This window comes from Crocodylus porosus, unplaced genomic scaffold, assembly GCF_001723895.1.
Source record: "Crocodylus porosus isolate Cpor-Errol unplaced genomic scaffold, CroPor_comp1, whole genome shotgun sequence".
Classification (NCBI taxonomy): Eukaryota; Metazoa; Chordata; order Crocodylia; family Crocodylidae; genus Crocodylus; species Crocodylus porosus.
In genome coordinates, this window is record NW_017728927.1 from 8,978,767 (window position 1) to 8,998,289 (window position 19,523).

Sequence of the window (19,523 nt, forward strand, 5' to 3'; positions counted from 1 at the left end):
CGTCATCGCAGCGCTCGCTTCCTCTCGGAGTGTCTCAGGGACCGACCGAGTCATTGCGAAACCCCCTTAAATTCTGTTGACCTATGTGGATACCTTCGCGGTCATATGCAGGGAGCATATTCATTTGGTGCAAGAGAAGATACCTGGGGGCATGATTAGCTACGTGCACTGGCTGTGCCTGTATTACCCTGCAAGCTCCATGGTCCATACGTACGGCACCTTGCAGTGACTGTTCTCCGTGTGCATAGACTATGTGCATTATACAGAAGCCGAGCCCTGATGCACATTCACCCAGGCCAATTTCTCCGCTGGTAAAAACCAGCCTAGCTCGGTTGATTGCAGCAGAGATCCCTCGATTTATTCCAGCTCCTTATGACTCTGGCCAGAGGACTTGTCCCCTTTTGAATGATTTCCCAGGCTCCCAGCATTTATCTCTATTTGGGAACTGCCTGGCGAACTTCTCGCACAGGGCTTTATTCGAACCCTGTGATTCGGGAGAGGAAAGACAGCCCGTGCTGCATGGGGTACGCACCGAGACTCCCCCAAAGCGCAGCTTGCAGCCCAGACACAGTGGATCTACTCACCTGATTTTTATTTCATTAGTCCTTTCCTCTCTTCCCCCCTTCTTGCAGTCTTTCTGCTCTGTGTTTTTCACTTGATTTACTTCCCATCCCCACCTATCAGCTGCTCCCCTTTCCTAATCTTCGGTTAGTTTTGGAATAAAATAAATAAATCCATCCCCAGTGAAACACTAACCCAGAAGCATTCGTGTGTCAGAGCTGGGCTAGATTTGTAACCAGGCAAAAGGAGCAGCCCTGTTCCTGATTCACAGGATGTGCATGTTTGTGCGCGTGGGCGAGGAATGCGTACGCGCCTGTGCCGATGCCCTCCACACCGAGAGCACGTTTCACGGGAAACGCTGTCCGGTGAGCAGCTGGATCCAGTGCTAATATTTTACTAGGATTCTTCGGTTGAAAATAGCAGGCACCGTCGCCGCCGCCCTGTTTATCTGCAACAGAAACATTTCCCATGAATTCAACTGCAGGGCGCAGGGAAGTGGCACAGGACCACCCGGGTGCCCCCGCACTGGCGTGCTGAGCGCTCTTTGCAGTTTGTTTTGCATGGGGCGGCAGGTTTGTGGGTTTCTTTCTATAGGGGGAGGAGGAAAAAGTTGGGCACCAGGGAAAGGAGTGGGGTGGGGGGGTGGCGTGGGATTTGCATCACTGAGCTCTCTTCAAAAGGGATTTTCCGATCCAACTGAATGCCGCCTTCGCCTGCTGCAAGGTGATGGTCTCTATGCCCTCCCTGCTTGCCAAGGCAGAGGGCACCAGCTCCAGGGCTGCGCTGGCATCTCACCCTCCCGAGGCTTGCCCGACCTCATGGAGCTTTGCCAGGATACAAACCAGTTCAGCTGCAGGGTCCGTCCCAGGTACCCTCCACCCTTTGCCTCAACCCCTGCCCCACGAGAACAGCTCTTGGGGAGACACGGCCAAGTCCGTATGCAGCAAGCACCACAGGACAGGGATAAATAGCTGCCAGAGAGGAGAGGCTGCTTGCCACGTATAGCATGGTGTCCCTTGCCGCTGAGGACAGGCAAGGCACCCCTGTGATGACCACAAAACGGACCCTTCCCGAAGGCTGCTGGGCCCGACAAAGCTCATGTTGCTCTGGCTAGGACGTCTTTTCCTACAAGGGCTGAAGAGGGAAATAAATCCCATCCGATTCCCAGTGCTCGACCTCAGAGCCCCCCACGAGCACGCTCCTATTGCTGGACCTGCTGGCGCAAGGTAGCTGGGGGTCCTGCACCCCAGCAACACGTCACAGGCCGTGGCACGGTCCCCCGGGGGACCCCCATCCCCAGCTTCTCGATCCCACTGACTCGTTTCCATCCTGCTGGCAGGAGGCGGCTGCCATTTGGAGCCAAGCTCTACAGCAAGCCTCCATGTGCAGATGCAGCCCCTGCAGAGCCCTGACCTCACGGAGGGCTCTGAAGCACTGCTACAGAGTGCAAATGTGGATAAAGAGCCCAGCACCTTTTATCTTTGCAAAAGGTACAGAGCATCGAGAGCGCTTTCATTGTCAGTCAATGCCTCAAATGAGCCCTTGCGGGTGCGAATCAGCGCCTTGGCGGTCCAGCAACCAGGAGAAGGAACTCCCTGCAGGTAGATGAAGGATGCTATATGACCATCTGATCTAAGCTGAGCAGCAAGAGCCCTAGCAGAGGGGGGTGCTCCTAATATCACTGCCTTGCCTGTATCCACAGCTGGAGCAGGATCCATCACTCATGGGGAGCTCCCTTCTGCTCCTGTGCGCCCGCGTGTCCAAGCCAGAGCTGGAAACTTGACCCGGCGGGTTTGGCTTTGGTCTCATCCCCAGTCGATTCGTCGGCTGCTCCGTGCAACCATCTGCACCCATGTTTTAACATCCTACAAGAGACACTTGCAGGTGTCTCTTGCACCCGGAGCTGAGCAGTGCAGGGACGTTCTGCAGATGCTTCGCTGTCCCCTGGCAGCTGGTCTCCACGGGGTCTCTTCCAGCTCGGCCCTGGCACCTTCCCCATAGCCCTGCCCATGCAGATACAGCGTTGTGGGGCAAACCCAATCCTGAGCCCCGTGTGAATGGGGCTTGGGGGAAGAGCTTGCAACGGGGGAAGGTCACTCCAGAACTGAGCAGCCGCTGGGACACCAGGGAGGAAGAAAAGTTTCTATACTGGGCAGCTTCTGGATTATCTCCCCTTGCAATCTCCCCTCTATCCTGGGCAGCCATCAATACAGGCTGGATAACAGAGCGGCCAGTTGCACCCACATGCAGCCCCTGCTGCCCCAGAGCAGGCCCAGGTGGGACCGGTGCAAACCAGGGCGCAATCAGAGAGCCCTGCCGCCCTGCGACAAGATCTGAACTCAGCTCTCTGCCTGCGAAGCCGTCTCCATTACACCGGCTCCGCTTTCCAGCTGAGATCCAGCACCCATGAACAGCCGCACGGCCTCGTCCCAGCGCTCCCTGGCGATCCGTGACCCTCTAAGGAGGCGCCCAGGCTTCGAGGCGCTGCCCATCCGGGTTTATCCAGGTCACGACACCTGGCTCACGGAGACAGCCCCGTCGCGGGGTGCCAGTAGCATGCCCTGTGCTACGGCGCTGCTCCAGCCCCGTGTTATAACATCTCCTAAGCTCAGCCTGTGAGAACCGGGCCTGTGCTATGAAAATCAAGGCTGCTTTCCCTGGATCAAGAAGGGTCTCAGGTCCTAACCAGTCATGGTGAGGCTGCAAAATGCTCAGGGCAATGAGGAGCGCTGTGTTTTACCCCAGTAATTCAAAACGTCCCAGAGCCATGATCCCCGCCAGCACGGTGCCTGGGGGGCAAAACGTTGCGAGAGCCATGCAGTGAGGAAGGGAGAGAAGACGGCACCACGAGCAGGACTTCTTGTAGACTTGCCCACAAAACAGCACCAGCAGATGGGTCTGGGTCTCCCTCGCTGCAAATAGGGCTCCCAGCACCAAAAGTCATCCCGATGGAGGCACTTGAGGAAAAGCCAGCGATAAGCCGAGGTCCGGGGGGTGGATAATATGCATAATGCAGACATCCTGGAAGCAGCAGCTGCAGCAGGGAGATGGAAAAAGGAGGGAGAATCACATCGAGGGCAGCCTTAGGTTAATGGGAGGAAATGAAGGCAAAGGAAATCCCAGGCTGGAGATAAGGAGAAGCCAAACGGGGAGATGGATTAGGTCTGGTGCGTGCAGGCAGACACAAATAAACCCGGGGAGATGCCCACCCAGGCAGGAGCACATCGCAGAGAATCACAGAGGAGTCGGGCCGCAAGGAACCTCCAAAGATCACCTAGCCCGAGCCCCTGGGACACAGCGAGGCTGGAGAAACCAGTGTCCCCTTGATGAGGGTGGGCTCTGCGGTGGGCTCTGCTTCTGCCTGCCAGGGAAGGAGATGGGGCGTGGGCACTGGCTGCAGCAGCTGGGAGAGGCCCAGGCTCTCCCCAGCTCCATAATTTGCTGTGGGCACCACGACCAAGCCGTCGGGCACGGAGGCCTGTCTGGTCATGGCATCCCTGGGAAGCCCATGAAACCTGTCCCTGCTCCCCAGAAGATGTGCTTCCTTGGGGGCCTCATGTCACCTGGTCCCCCTTCCCCCCCACAATCAGGCAAAGCCCAGGCCGCTGGAAACAAGATGCAAGATGCTGCCGCCTCTCCTAGCAAACCTGGCGCCTTGCTGAGGGCTGCCCACCACGGGCAGCACTCGGGAGGTCCCCGGCTGACTCCTGCTCGCCTACAGGGCCTGAGAGCGCAGGTGAGCAGCCTGTGGGTGAGCTTTGCCTTTGCATTTGCATTTCCCTCCGGCATCTCATACCTGAACTGAGTGATGACCCACGAGGAGCCCAAACACGGGTCCCTGCCATGCACACGCATGTGTAGAAAACCCACCACACCTCATCACACCCTAGATCCAGCACCTGGTGTTCCCCCTGGGGTCTAAGCCCAAGGGAAAGGGCCCTAGGTGACCTTCCCTCTTGGCTTCGGCGGTGCTTTTGCCTCCTTTTCTGGTTCACAATCACCCCGTTGAAGCCCAACCCTGGGCGCACAGAGGTCGTGGGGCTGTCCGGGTGCCCTGTGCCGTGGCCTCGGGTTCGCTGGGATTGGGCTGTGATGCTGAGGCATGGCACGAGGGTGTGTTTTGCCCCGGTTTGCTTTGATCCATGCAAAACATCTCCAAAAATCAATAGGGCTGCTGCAAACAGCTCTCCGCCAGGGCTTCCTGGCCCCGGAGGCATAGCTATAGCCCGCCAAAGGGGTGGGCTCGGGCTCTTCGCTCCTGGAAGCAGCCAGGAAACCAGCGTGGGGCTCAGCAGGGAGTGGGCCACACTTCAGGCCGCAGAACCAGCGGGGCCTGCCTTTCTCCCGCCCGGCGCTGGCCAGGGGCAGGGTGTAGCCCTGAGCCCACCCCAGCATTTCCGTGCTGGCAGCAGCTGGACACAGCTGTGTCCGGCAAAGAGACTCCCCTGTTCTCCATCGGGGTCAGGGCGCCCTGAGCCCTCATCTGTCTTTCATTTGCTCCATGGGTTATAAATAGCCCCCGAGCCTGTTTGGCAGCTGACATCAAAGGCTGACGCTGGGGTCGGCTGGGTACAGCTGAGATGGGAGCAGCCGGGGAGGGGGAGAGAGAGGCAGCAGGCAGCTGCGCCTCGTCCCCCGGGGCACGGGGTCTGTCCCTGGCGGAGGCTGCCGGGTGGGTACAGACCGGGTCACCCTGGCACAGGACGGGCACACGTCGCAGGCCCGGGCAGAGCTCAGGTGTTCGGCACTTCTCCTTTGTGCCCCCGCCCCCTCCGCTCAGCCCTCGACAATCCCGAGGCCGACGACGGGGCACGGACAGATTTGGAGAGCCACTCCGATCCCCCTGCATGGCCCGGACCCCAGTGGCTCTCGTGCAAGGGCAGGCCTCCCCTTTCCTGTCCGCCTTGCCATCCTCAGCCTCCTGCTCAGTCTCAGTCCCTGGCATGCCAATGGCAGCAGCAGGGAGATGTCCGTCTGGCAGGAAGTTTCCTCTCCCCTTCCTCTTCCAGCTCCTCTGCTGGAAACAGGGGAGGAGAAGCTGTGCAGCGTGCGGGGAGCACGCTGGGGCCCATCTCCCGGGAAGCCTCTACCACGCCGTGCCCGTGCGGCTGCCGTGGTGCAAGAGGCGGCTGTTTGCAGCCGGGGTCCGGGTGCCCTCTGCTGTACAAAGCCCTTCCCAGCACCCGGTCCCAGCACCCGGCTCCTCGCCCTGCCCAGCGCAGCCGGGGCGCTCTGCTCTCCAAAACCCCTGCCCACCGCCCACTGCCCCCCGGCCGGGGAGAGACGGAGCCGTCCAGGGCCGACCTATTCCTCCGGCCTGGAGCTGGGCTGTATTCCAGGAGTGGGAATCCGTGCATTGTGGTGCCTGGGCGACTGCTGGGGATGCTCCCTGTGCCCAGGCGATGCTGCGCAGACCTGGCCGGCATGCCCGAGCGCGGCAGCTTCCACCGCAAGGGCCTGGGCTGGGGTCTGCCGGGGCCTGCTGGCCACCCCGACCGAGGCGCATCTCCCAGACGCCTTCAGCTCTCAGCACCCGAGACGCTCTCGGCTGGGCCGGACGCAGCCCAGAGGACGTCCGTGAACAGCCCACCCTGCACGGCTCCGACCCGGGCCTGCTCCACCCCGACTTCCATACGACCCCAGGAAGCAAGCAGTGGCTCAGTCCTGTCCACGCTCCGTAAACTTGAGACCCCCCAAACCGATGGACTTGAGGCCCCCTCGGGGAAAGCCGGCTCCCCGTTTTCACTTGCTTTTTGACTGCAGAGGCATCCTAGGGCCGTCCTTCTGCTGCAGAGAGCTGCGAGGACTCCCCGCCAGGCAGGAGACCATCAGGAAGGGACTCGAGGCACCCCAGGGTGCCTGGCTGCCGGGTTGAGAGCCGCAGGTGGATGGGCGGCATCTGCTCGCTTCGCCGGCGCCTTGCAGACCGACCCAAGCAGTCAGCAGAGGGCAGCAGCCTGCCTGCCGCTCCTGCGGGCACCTGCAAACACCTTTGGGTGGGATGGGGTGGGGGACCGTGGGAAACCAAGCCATGGGGCAGCCCGGCCTGGCCCCTGGCCGGCCCCTCCAGGGCATGCGACGGGGTCTCTGCAGGAGGCGGGGGCGGAGGGAGTGGAGAGCAAGCTGCGCCCTGTTGGCGCGGGGGGGTGGGCAATGCCGTCCTAGCAGCCTTGCCCCACCGTGGCTCCGTGGGGCTGGTTCTGGACAGAGCTGGGGAGCCCAGTGGGAGCGAGGAGCTGCCAGCCGCTGTGAATGAGGCATTTGTGCCCACCCTCTGCAAATAAAGCAGGCTGGGCCACAGAGGAGGCTGGGGTCTCCTCCAGCCACAGACCCCCCAGCGGGGCAGCCGGAGGGGCCACTTGTGCCCCTCCATCGGCATCCGGCCTGTGCTCCAGCCTGCTGCACCTTTGCCTTGGCTTCCAGCCCAGCCCTCCCGCTCCGCGTCAGCTCCAGGTGCTTCCTGTGACTCTTGCTCAAGGCTGATAAGCCTGGCAGGAAAAGGCGTCGTTGCCACGAGGAGCCCTGGCACGGCCCGGGCTGGCAGGGCGAGGCCGGGGGCTCCGGGCCCGGGAGCAGGACGGCTGCAGGCTGGCATTGGCAAAGCACGGCAAGAGGCTCGGCTCGGGTGCTGCTGACTCCCCGTGAGGACCTTTCAGCGGGCTTACCCGGGATCTGCCTGCACCCTTTGGGGGGGCCGCGCAGGGCACATGGAGGGGGAGCCCCAGGCAGGGAGGGGCCGCGAGCACCGGCTCGGCTGAGCCTCAGAAATGATCCCAGGAGATGGAGAGGGGGCAGGAGCCCTGGAGCTGCCCCGGGGGGTTCTCAGGATAAGTGACTTGCCCGTGGCCCCGCAGGAGGGCAGTGGCAGAGAAATGGCTTAGACCCAGTGCCCGCTCCAGCCCCCGGGGAAGCCAGGGGGCTCTGGGCCAGGCCCAGAGGTGGCCGCGGTGGAGGTGGAAAGGAACCCAGGAGCCCTGGCTCCGAGCCCCTCTCCCGTCCCTGCACCCCCAACCAGGTTCAAGTTCGCACGTCGCCTTTCACCTTCCGTCTCCTGGAGGCACCCCCCCGCCCCCAGTGACACCCTGGCCTCTTCCTGTCTGGTGTTTGCAGGAAGACGCGCTCACACGGCGCAGCGCCAGGCTCCGCAGCAGATGCCCAAGAAGCAGGAAGCGAGCGCTGCATAGCCCTTACGCCAGCCGCCAGCTGGGCTCTCCGCCGGCCGTGCCTGGGGGGCACCCCACTGCGACGGGGGGCGACTGAGAGGGGCCGAGGTGGCACAGGGCCAGGGACCCGGGATCCCGGGGCTCGGCTCTGCGGCCGGAGGATGGAGTCCATGGCTCTGTATAACTTCCAGACGACCGAGAAGGACGAGCTGCCTTTCCGTAAGGGCGACATACTGAAGGTAGGTCTAGGGGCGCGGGTTTCCTGGGTGAGGGGCGGGCAGGCTGCCCCACCTGGGGCTGCATGGGTGCCCCCAGGCCAGATTGCAGGTCCCCGCTGCACAGAGGATGGAGACCTTGAGCGTGGGTTTGCGTCCCCGGTGAAAGGAAGACCCTTGGGCACCCTTGGGCAGCGGGGGAAGCCAGGGGGGCAAATGAGCCCCAGTGGGATGGCACACCGTGTACCAAGGCCTCGCCTCCCAACACGGACCCCCACTAACCGAAACACCCCTAGGGTCCCTGGTGCGAGCACTGGCCATGCAGGGCTCTGTCCGCAGGGAGGGCATGGATCTGGGCCCAGTGCTGCCCTGGCAGGGGAGAGGGGCTGGCTGCCAGCCCCCCGGGGGCAATGCCAGCCCCAGAGTCCGGAGCTGGACCTGTGTCGGGTCCGGGGGAGTCTGGTACCTGCATTGTGCAGCCCAGCTCTGCCCCTCTGGGTTAAAAGAAGCTTAAAATCGAAGGTACCCAGGAGATGTGGGTTTAGTTCCCCTTCTTTAGCGACCTCGGGCAAGCTATTTAAACCCTCCAGCCCTTTTTCCTCATCCTTTGTCTTAATTGGAAATCAGGGCAGGGATGGTGTCTTGTGCACCCGTACAGCACGTAGCGCAACCGGGCTCCGCTCTCCTGCAATCTGCCCAGCCGCAACACTGCATCAGAGCATCCCCGACCCCGGGCTGCCAAACCTGAACTACCCTGTGAGCCCGACTGCCCAAACGGGGAACCGGGGGCACCTTCCTCCAGCCGCGGTACTTGGGAGGTCTTTCCAGATAGTTTGTACCCAGGATGCGGCGCTGTTTCCACCAAGGAACCACCTGTAAATGCCCAGTGGTGTCGTGTGGACTTGTCTGAGCAACAAAAACACGGCAGCTTCATCACAGAGCCGCTCCACGCGTACAGACCACGGATCTCAGCCTGACGCACAGGGTATAAGAACACAGCTAGATATATAGATAGATAGATTTTCACACTCCTCTTAGGCAGGTGTGATTTTGGACGGGACATTTCTCACGACGCATGTTCCCCGGGGTTTCCCGAAGCCAGCACTGCCAGAAGACCAAGGCAGAGGGGCCTTAAAAGACAGATTCCCTCCCGCTCGGGGAACCAGACTGATGTATCGCCCCAACGCGGATGATCAATGCAGCCGCCTCACGCTTCTGGCCCTCAAGGTTTTGCTTTCCTGTCCAGCCGGAGCTCTGCAGATCCTGTGCGAACAAACAGGCCAGAAACAGTCCTTCGAGAGGGGGGGTGTGGGACAAAGAGATGGGCATGTGGCTAAGAGGAGCTCGGCAGCCCAGGGGTTGCTACCCAGCTCTGCCCCAGACTTTGGTTTTGGGGCAAGCACCTTCCTAGCTTTGTGGCCCCGTCTCCTACTCGGTGAAACGAGGATCTCAGTGGCACTTGAGGGCAAGACCGCACCGCACACTGCATGTGGAGCTGGCTGCGGGAGCAGGGGAGCAGACACGCGCTGGTCACTTGAACTTGCCCCTGGAACGATGTGCGTTAACTTCGCGACCCGGAGAAATCACCACCTGCAACCGTCTGGGGGCCCATCTCTCCAGGCAGATCCATCCCTAGGGTAGCCCTTTGCCCCATGCCAACCAGCTCCCTTGTGCCCGGGAGAACGGACCAGGCTGTTTACCAGAGAAGCCTCGGGCAACTCTTCCTGCACCATCCGCCGGAGCAGCAGCTCACCGGCAGTGTGAGGTTTCAGATCCTGTTTGCACAGCTGTGCTGCCCTGCTGCGTAGGAGGGCTGGAAAATAGCACCAGGGCTCGACCAGGCGTCAGCGTTTCTATTTTGGGGGGTGGAGGGGGCATTTCCTCCTCTTCTCTTAAGCAGAGGGCCCCGGCTGAGCCCACACCTGGGCCTCCACCCCTGCACGTCTGTTGGCCTCTTTTCAGTAAGGAAAATACATGCTCATGCGAGCGTAGCAGAGAGCTCCCCTAGCATGGGCCGCTCTCAGCTGGCGTGGCTCTGTGGTGAAATGAAAACCCAGCCTGCAGGGCTGTGAAATAGGAGCTCTGTGGCCAGGAGCAGCAAACAGACAGCGGCCGAGCACAACCAAGAATGGCTTGATTGGTGGAAGATCGAGACTCTGAAAAAGAAGAGGGAGTCATAATACCCATGGGATGAAGTGGGAATGAACCCCTTTCTTCAAAGGCAAGCAGCTTTTGCAAACCCAGCTGTTTTCGCCCAGCCTGGCAAGCCCCCGAGGCTGAGCGGCTCCGCTCTGAGCCGGCCTGTTCCCCGGGGCGGGTGGGTGCCTGGGCAGGGAGGGTGTTTTCTGGGTCTGAAGGGAATCAAGGAGGGACCGGCAGGTTAACAGCATGGTGGGCTCCCTTGTGTCCTCAGATCCTGAACATGGAGGACGACCAGAACTGGTACAAGGCCGAGCTGTACGGCTCCGAAGGCTTCGTCCCGAAGAACTACATCAAAGTCAAGCCGCACCCGTAAGTACCGTCCCGGCGCCCCGCCAGCCCTGGGGCTCTAGGCAGGCAGGAAGCCCCAGATCCCAGGGAACGAGCCGGCCCGCTGCTGTGGACCACGACCCCTGTACGACTATGGTCAAGCAGGCCCCAGCACTGGGGGGAAGGCAGAGGGTCCCCTTGGTGAGACAGCACCCCACCAACACGGGGGCTGGACAGAGCAGCTCCGATTCCCGTGCTGTCTCCCCGGCTGGCATTTCCACAGTGTCTCCCGCAGGGCCAAGTGCCCGTGCCCGCAAGGTATTGCATCGGGCCCTGACATACCCGGGCAGAGCAGCTGGGACTGGCACCGCCTGCAAACAGTCCCATTACCGAGGTGCCAAGTCAGCCCCCACAACCTGTGTCTGCCCTCCCTGCTTGAGGATTGCTGTCTCCAGCTCTGGCACGGCGGGAGGACGCGATAGGGATGTCCTGAGGGCTGCATCTGAGACCCCGTGCCCCAGCGATGCGCCTCAGAGCCGGGGGAGAGTCACTTGGCCCCTGTACCCCGGCTTCCCCGGGGACAGAGCGGGGCCACAGAGCCTTGCTCTGTCTGTGACGCAGCCCGAGACCCCAAGTGGTGCGAGCAAGGGCATCCCAGCCCAGTCATGCAACAGCCGTCCGGGCAGAGAGACCCGGAGCCAGACCTGCAGAGAGGCTTGAGAGCGACACCACAACCCCAGCTGAGGATCCCCTAGCTCAGGATAGGTGTCTGCTGGCCCACAGCCGGCTCAGCACGAGGCGTCCCTGGCTCCCCGCGGGGCACGGAGCAGGCTGGGGTCAGGCGCGATGCATCGCCGAGCAGCGAGGGGTGGACCGTGGCGGGAGCAAGGAGCCTCGGGAGCCTGGGCAAGGCAGCCTGTGGCTCTGCCGGCGTGTGCTGTGCCACAGACTCACGTGCCTCCGCGCCACGGCCCTCCTGGGACCTGGGGCCTAGGCGGACCTGTGGGGAAGAGGGCGGCACTGAGCACAGTGGAGGCGTGGGTGGCAGGATGTGGCTGCGGCGGCAATGTGAATTCCTAGCAAACAGGGTGAGGAGGTAGAGAGAGGAGTCTCTTCCTCCTAGTGCGCCCAGGCCAGGTGCGAGGGGCAGCCCCCCGCACACTCCCTGCACCACGCAGGGCACCGGGGCTGCCTTAAAGCCGGCAATGCCCCCACGGCTTGGCCACACATGGTGGGCATGTCATGGGGGGTTCATTCATGACCTTAGCCAGGCCTGGCCGGATTGGCTCAGCACTAGATCTTGCAGTGGGAAGTGTATCCTGCCTCCGACACCGATGCCCTTTCTGCCCTCGGGTGAGTCACCTGGAGGTGCTCAAGGCGCTGGTGTTTTCGTACCAAATACGAAACCGGGCTGGCACCATGGTAGAGCAAGAGGGCAAGCAGGCGGCATGGCTGCTCCCAGGGCTCAGGCTTAGCTTCATGCCAGGGTGCCCGGATGCCATGGAGGAGCTAGACAAGCATCACCCCATGCAGCTGACACCAAGCAGCTGAGAACGGTCCCAGGCTCCGGCCAGTCTCTGCCGCCCCTGGGCCGGAGCTGGCTTCACCCAGCTGCTGGGTTGCTCCTGTGTCCGGAGCAGCAGCAGGCAGATTGAGGGCCAAATTGTGGGTAAAACCCCCTTCCCGTTTATCTGGCCTCAGCTCTGGTCCCCTGCCCTGATGCTTTGTCCCTGCCCCACAGACCACCCCCCGGCCTCTCCCTGCAGCCGGCCTGCCCCTTCTCCAGGAAAGCCAGTAGCCCTGAGCCGTGCCCTGTGTGAGCAGTGGGGTCAAGGGGACAGTCCAGCTCCCCCTGGCAGACCCCCTGCCCCCTCCCCCCCGACCCTAGTGCAGCAGCTCTCACGTGAGGCCCGTCTAGATCCACCGCAACCACATTTTGCAGCCCAGAAAGTGCAGGACGCTGTGGTGGGGAAGCAAGCCCGGCTGCTGACACGACACCCTAGCCTACGAGGCTGCGCTGGTGACCACAGACGTGCACGGGCAGGGGAGGGCGGTGATCATAACAAGGCTGAACCTCACTGCCAGACCGGGGCTATGCCGCAGTCTTCTTCCCTCCAGAGACTGCCCCCATCCCTGCGGCATTGCTTTGTTGGCAGCAGGTGCCAAGTGGAGCGTGCAGAGACCCTCCCATCCCAGCTCCGGCGCCGGGCGCTATCTAGCAATAGAGGGGCAGGCAGGACCGAGCCCGAGTAGCCCTGGCACTGGGTGTGGGGGTGGGGAGAAGATGCCAGCCGCCCATTCAGCCACGGCTCTGTGCACCCTGCAGGTGGTATGCGGGCCGGATCTCCAGGCACCTGGCCGAGGAGATGCTGCTCAAGCGCAAGCACTTGGGAGCCTTCCTGATCCGTGAGAGCGAGAGCGCCCCGGGAGACTTCTCCATCTCTGTCAAGTAAGTTGCTGGCCCCTGCTTGTGGCTAGGCTGTGGCCTTGCCTGCCACGGCTTGGTGGTGGTGCCCACTTTGAGCAGAGCAGCAGGGTCAAGCTGCGCACCCTGCCTGGAGGTTACCACCACTAGACCCCCCTGCCACAGTGCGACCGACCCCCCTGACAGGTGCCTGCACCCATTTCTCAGCCAGGGGCAAGCCCAGACCTAAGCTGGGATTGGGACCTGGCAAAGCCTCCTGGCACCCTTTGCTGCAGGGGTTCGGCTCTTCATCCCGCTCCACAGGCGCTCGTGACAGCTGGGGCTGGCGGTGGCTGCAGGGATCCAGCCGGGCTGTGCTGGAGGGGCTGGGCACATCCCCGTCTGGCGCAGCTGCACCACAGGTGGACTCGATGCAGGTGGACTAGGCGTGAGCTCGGCATGTGGTGGCCAAGGCCTGTGCAGCCTTCCTGCTGCCTCCCCTGAGATGCCCCCAGCCCAGCTGTGCTCACCGGCCCGGGGTTTTCCTCGCCAGCCAGCTCCTGGGGAGGAGCAAGGCCCTTGCCCTGGGGGAACCCCAACCATCTTGGCCCCTGCGCGTGGGCAGGCGTCTGTGGCTTGTGCTGGACGCTGTCAGCACTGCTGGAGGACAGCGGCTGTGGGAGCCCTGGGCATTGATAGACCCCCCACTCCTCCCCTCCAGCTGCAGGCTCCCAGATCTGTGAGTCCTTGCAGACACTTCCCGCGGCCAGGGGTCCGGCTGCTTGTGCTGGCTCGGATCAACCGAGCAGGGTCCCGGTAGGTGCAGGAAGAAGCCAACCCCCCGTGTCCAGGGGTTTTCACACCCCAGGCTGGCTGGCATGAAGGAGCCATGTGAGCTGGCCCTGCGCCCCTCCATGAATCCCGGAGCTGGGCACCACCCTGGATGGCCCAGGCCCAGCGAGGGGCAGGGCCCGCTCCAGAGGCCCCGGACACCTGTGTCCTCAGATCAACCCGCTGTGGGTGGGCCTTCTAGCTCCCCCTACCGTAGCCCCCATCAGCTCACAGCCGCGCCGCGCCAGGAGCTGTACAAACAGTTGGTAAGGGAGCCGTCCCCTGCTCCCTCCAGCCCCAGGTGCAACTGAGCGCTGGGTCAGAGGGGCCTGGTGTCCCAGCCCCTCTGGCTGGTTGGGGGACCCCTCCTCAAGCCGGCCACATGCATACACACACACACGTGTGCATGCACGCGGGTCCCTAATCCACAGGCAGCCTGCCAACCGAGGCAGAGGGAGTTGGCTGCTTTCCAGCCGGTTTGGTTCTCACACTGCCTGGCCTCTCATTAAGTGCTTAAGGAGGCTCCCGGATGCCCCACATGGAGTCGGAAAGAAAAGGAGCAGCCAGCGCCTTCCCCTTGCAGGACACGGGTGTGCATGGCCGAGGGGGGCTGGCTCAGGCACACGGATCGGGGAAAACCAAGACCAGAGCCCAGGGAGGAGTCCGGAGGAGAGGTGCTCGGCTCAGCCCCCCCAGGGCAACTGCCCTTGCCAGGATGGCTGTAGGGACCGGGCAGACGTGCTCAGACCTGCCGGACCATGGGAGGCTGCATGCCCCTGCAGTACAAGGGCTTCTGCGGGCATCCCACCAAGGCTCCCCTGGCAACGCGGGGGAAAGACGCGGCCCTTCGCCCAGTCCACACGCAGCAGGGTGAAGGGGCAGGGATGCCAAAGACAGCACCCACGTTGGACCACAGCGGATGCGGGATACCAGGCTCATTGGCCTGAGGTCGACTACGTCCAGCTGGAGCACTTGCAAACGCCCCAGACTCGGGCCTGGAGCCTCGCTTCAGAATCAGCCTCTCCTTTTAAACATACAACAAGCCTGAACAGAGAGCCGCCTTTGGGTTTGAGCCTTGAAGCTTCGCTCCGGACCTATTTTAAGCGGCTTGGCTGCAGAGGCCAGAGACATCCTGCCGCCTTTCAAATGCCAGCCCCAGTTCATGCCTGTTCCCAGGCCTCCAGGAGCTGGCACTTTCAGGAGGGCGCCACAGAGGATGTACCCAAAGCAGGGGAAAAAAAGAAGAGGGGAAAAAAAAATCAGTAATGCAAAAACAACAAGACTTGCAACCGCAAAACCAAGTGAAAGTGCCCCAAATGCAGAAGCGAAGCCCTGGCCTCTGGGGAGAGTGGCTGGGGGCTGTTGTGCTGACGGTGTGTGGAAGCAGACGTGCCCCTGCTGGGGTTTGAACCCCCAAGAAAGAGCCCAGGGGCAGCGCCCGCTGGGGGAGATGCAAGCAACAGAGAGGTGGATGGAGCAGGGTTTTACCCTGCATTAAAACACGGGATTGTGTTTGTTCTTGCTGTCGCGGCTTCTAGGAAATCACCTGATGGCAGGAACCAGGGTTTGCAACCACGCCCGGCGCCAGGAGAGTTGCACAGCACCAAGAGAGGAGCTCCCGCGTCGCCCGCAGGGTGAGAGCTCGGTGCTTTGGGCCCGACGCTTTGGGCCAGGCCCTGCCTAGCCGACCCGCAGCACCCAGCCCTTCCCCCGGTGCAGAGCCCAGGAGGAACGAGCAGGCCCTGGGCACGGCACTGTGCAGCCAAGCTGCACGGAGCTGCTGGCTGAAGCCGCCCTTCGCAGCCACACGCACACGGCTCAGCCTGGCTCCTGGGAAAAGCACGCGAGGGCCGAGCTGGGCGGAAGCGCTCGAGCCGCAGAGGCCCTGGGGAGTCACGGGAAGCCCCAGCCGAGGCTCCAGACCAGGCCGCGGCACGCGCCCGGCTTTGGGACGACTCGGAGGACACGCCAAGGCCCACGGCTCTGCCCACAACTCTCCGCTTGTGGCCCCGGAGCCGTGCAAAGCCGCCCGCGCCCGCCTCGGAGCTGGCACCCCCCTGGCTGGTGACTGCCACCTCTGCCCGGGGCTGGAGGAAGCCCAGGACAGGCCGGGGAGGGTCAGCCCCTCTCACCAGGACCGGTACGGACAGGGCAGGATCCCAGAGCCCAGTGCTGCCCAGGGGGGCTGGTGCACAGCCCTGGTCCCGGGAAAGGCTGACGGGAGACACTCGCCCAGACGGCGCAGCCTGCAGCACGAGCGACGCCAGCGAGGTGGCCGGCCCCCGCGCCCCGGCCAGCCGGCAGAGGGGCCGTGGGTGGGCCGTAGGGGATGGCCGGCCTGTGCGGCTAGCGAGCTCCAGCCACCCTGCTTTCCCCTTGACCCCCGCGGGCAACGGCAGGCACGCGGATCCCTCCCCTCCGCGCCACCCCGAGGCAGCGCCTGCACAGCCGTCTCTCCCTGCCCCGGACCTGGTGGCAACGCGCCGGCGCCCCCCGGGCCCAGCCAAAGCAGCCGCCTGCCTCTTTATCCAGCCCGGCCTCCGCCCTCCTGGTGCCTCGCACCTGGGCGATAGCCAGGGCTCAGGCACCCCTTAACTCTTCCTTGCCCTGGCGGGACGAGGCCTGCTCCATCTCCCTGGTTCGAATACTCCCAGCTGGGCAGCCTGGTTAGGATGGGGCTCAGCCCCTTCCCCAGGACCTGGGGCACGCCTGATTTGATCCGGGCACAGACCGGGTGCAGGGGGGCCACGGGCCAGGTGCAGAGCCCAGGAGCAGGCTGGCAGGAAGCCCCAGGGATCTGGTTTCAATCCTCCCCCCCTGCACTCCCAGCCTCCCTCCGGCAAGGGCATCCCCGTCTGTTTTCCTGTAGCCAGGAGCACAGCCTGGGACGTGTCACGAGCCCGCTGGGCCTCAGCCTGGGACGCAGGAGGCTTAGCAGCACCTGCTGGGGGCAGACAGGCCAGCCCCCCAGACCCCTGGGCTGCCCCTCACCCCGCGGGGGCACCACGGGAGCAGCCTGGGGCTGAGCTCAGAGCCCCCCAGGGTGGCTTTCAGGCGCGGGGGACAGGTAATGCCTGGCCCCAGACAACGTGACCCCCCCCGGGGCATTGCTGGGGGCAGCTCGGGTGCTGGCACAGCCCTGCCCGGCTGCTGCCCCCCACAGAGACAGGCCCGATTCCTGACACCGGATGAGACACCCTCCGTCTGCAGCCACCAATGCTGCTCCCTAACACCGAGGGCCTCAGCCCTCCTCGGCCGTCACCCCCGGGCCCTGGCCGCAAGCAGACACAGGCGCATTTGTACGCAGCGAGGCACTGACCCCAGCCCTGCCGGGAGCTGGCTAATCCCTTGCCCAGCGTGGGCCCTGGGGATGGGGTACTTGTTGCTGGAGCATCGCTCACAGCCTTCATTCGTCTGTCCTGGCAATGATAGGAATGAAGCGTCGGGGGCAGCCCCTCGTGGTGCGGGCGGAGGGGCTGGGTGGCTCTCTCAGCGGGTCCCAGGATTCCTCCTCTGGCCGGGGAGGCAATGGCTCACGCAGGCGAGGGATCACAGTGGGGTGCTATTGCCTTCCCTGCCACAGACTGACCGGGAAGCCCTGGGCAAGTCACCTCATCTCCCTGTGCGTCGTCCTCCCTTCCTCATCCATGGTGGTAAAAGAGCTGGGGGCATCAGTCCCGCAGAGGCATAGTGGAGATGCTCTTGTGTAAGGCGCTGTAGCAGTGGTCTCGATGATGCCCTCCCCTCTGAGGATAACCGCCTTGTCCTCTCCATCTGCCCTCAGCTACGGGGACAACGTCCAGCACTTCAAGGTGCTCCGGGAGCGCAATGGCAAGTACTTCCTCTGGGAGGAGAAATTCAACTCCCTGAACGAGCTGGTGGACTTCTACCGGACGACCACCATCGCCAAGAAGCAGCAGGTCTTCCTGAGGGACGACGACTCACCCCACGAGGTACGAGGCGCGTGGGGGAAGCATGGCGTGGCGTGGCGTGGCGAGCTGTAGTCTATGCAGCTATGCCCTGACCGTCGAACAGGAGTCATAGTTTCATAGTTTCTAGGGTCGGAAGGGACCTGAGCAGATCATCGAGTCCGACCCCCTGCCCTGGCAGGAAAGAGCACTGGGGTCAAACGATGTGTCAGCGTGTCCGCGCACGGCATTCACGTGTGTGTTCGCAGCCCACGTCTGCACCCGCACACGATCACATTAGCCACAGCCCTTGCGGTGCAGCGCTCGAAGCTGCCGGGTCTGGTGCGTGGCCTTCTGCGAGAACGCCAGGGTGCCCCAGACTCGAACTCAGACCCCCCCAGTCCTGTCCAAGAAAACACCATGGGTCTTGGCCCATAACTGTGAAGGCCCACTCCCTGCCAGGCAGGGGGGCAGCACTGGGATTCCCGGGGCGGGGGGCACGGAGGCTGCAAGCGGGCAGGGGTGGGGGATCTGTGCCAGCCATCAGCAGGGCAAACCAGCCTCCTTGCTGTGTCCATCCGGGGTGGGAGGAGGCTGCGCTCACCGCCTGGATTTCGAGCCGCCTGGCTCTCCTGATGCACGTCTCGCCCCGTGTCGCTGCAGGCAAGGAAGCCCAAGTTCGTCCAGGCCCAGTTCGACTTCTCTACCCACGACGAGTCCCAGCTGCCCTTCTACCGTGGGGACATCATCGAGGTGCTAGACTGCCCCGACCCCAACTGGTGGAAAGGGAAGATCTACGGGCGGGTCGGCCTGTTCCCCCGGAACTACGTACACCCCATCCACAAGTGACCGGCTGGGGGGAGCCCCCCGGTACCACTCCCTCAGTACCCCACGGACAGACTGAGCACCCCGGGAGCGGACGCAGAGCTTGTGGGAGACGAGCCACCTGGCATCGGAGAGCCCGGGACCTCTCCCAGCGCTACGGCCAGACTGGGGCACGCTGGACCCTGCTGTGCATCGCGCCTCCTGCCAAACCCCTGTGCCCCCGGAGCTGCCTCTGGCTGAGGACTGGCGGATGCTCGACCCGCACCCCAGCGGGAGCCTGGATGCGGCGGCTCCAGCTGTGCCCCTCCCCGCTCCACCCCCGTGTCTGTCAACCACGAGCTTTTCAGGGCAGGAAACTCTGTCTTCACACCTGTCAGCAAGGGGCCACGCTGGGCGCTGTGCACAATAAAAAGGCCTAACCGCAGTCCCCAGCTGCTCACTGAAGCACCACGGGCTATCTGACCCTGCCTGGGGCAGGGGCCGGGCTGTTCCCCGGTGCAGGGCACCCTGGCTCTCGCCCGCCGGCCTGGGGGGGAACAGGGAGGTGGGCCAGAGGCTGCTGATCCAGGCGAACCGGTGGCCGGACACTTGCAGAGTTGCCGGGCAGCATTCCCCGAGCTGCCCGGCCACGTTCCCCACCCAGCCCCTTCCCCTTCCCAGATCTCACGCCATGGGGGAGAGGAACTGAACTGCCCCCGGGGGGGGTCCAGTGCCCCAGCCCAGCATGCCTGCCAGAGACGGGGGCACATCTAAGCCGGGTTCCCCACCCCGCTCTTCTGTCACCCAACGCCCCCGGACAGGCGCACCCCCAGCTCAGGCCCCACTTGCTCTCCCTGCCGCTCCGGTGTCCCTGCTGACCCAGGCCAGGCATGGGTGGCCAGGCAGAGGTGAAAGCCCCATGCCCACCGGCTGAGCTCTCACCCTGGGGAGACCCCATGAACGTCAAGCCCGAGCCTGGTCCCACCTGGCAGTGAAGGAAGCAAGAGACCGATGCCGCTTTGCTGTCCTCACAGATACCCGGTATACACGACCCCGCAGGGGATCAGGATCACTGAACCAGTTTCAGTCCGGATGGCAGAGGAAGGCTTGCGACGACTTGCACAGCAACACAGGAATGTGCCTGTAGCCACAGGAAGCCCCTGAGCTG

The 19,523-nt window shown here is 63.4% G+C and overlaps 2 protein-coding genes across 3 annotated transcripts in view; one reads left to right on the plus strand and one right to left on the minus strand.

The window, feature by feature from the left end:
* The first annotated feature begins 1,009 nt into the window (after positions 1-1,009).
* On the plus strand, positions 1,010-18,820 carry GRAP (GRB2-related adaptor protein). Of its 2 annotated transcripts, none has more exons than XM_019541920.1 (6): positions 1,010-1,133; positions 7,672-7,963; positions 10,353-10,450; positions 12,735-12,857; positions 17,428-17,596; positions 18,215-18,820. In XM_019541920.1, the coding sequence occupies exons 2-6, from the start codon at positions 7,886-7,888 to the stop codon at positions 18,398-18,400; spliced, it is 654 nt and encodes a 217-aa protein (XP_019397465.1). In that variant the 5' UTR covers positions 1,010-1,133; positions 7,672-7,885; the 3' UTR covers positions 18,401-18,820. The 2 variants fall into 2 exon arrangements, with proteins under 2 accessions (XP_019397465.1, XP_019397464.1); XM_019541919.1 differs by lacking the exon at positions 1,010-1,133 and adding an exon at positions 7,093-7,186.
* Positions 14,644-19,523, minus strand: part of SLC5A10 (solute carrier family 5 member 10) — a 59,286-nt gene continuing 54,406 nt past the window's right edge. Inside the window, exon 14 of the mRNA XM_019541918.1 lies at positions 14,644-14,836. Coding sequence (XP_019397463.1) covers positions 14,804-14,836 — 33 coding nt within the window. The 3' untranslated portion in view covers positions 14,644-14,803. The remainder of the gene's footprint in view (positions 14,837-19,523) is intronic.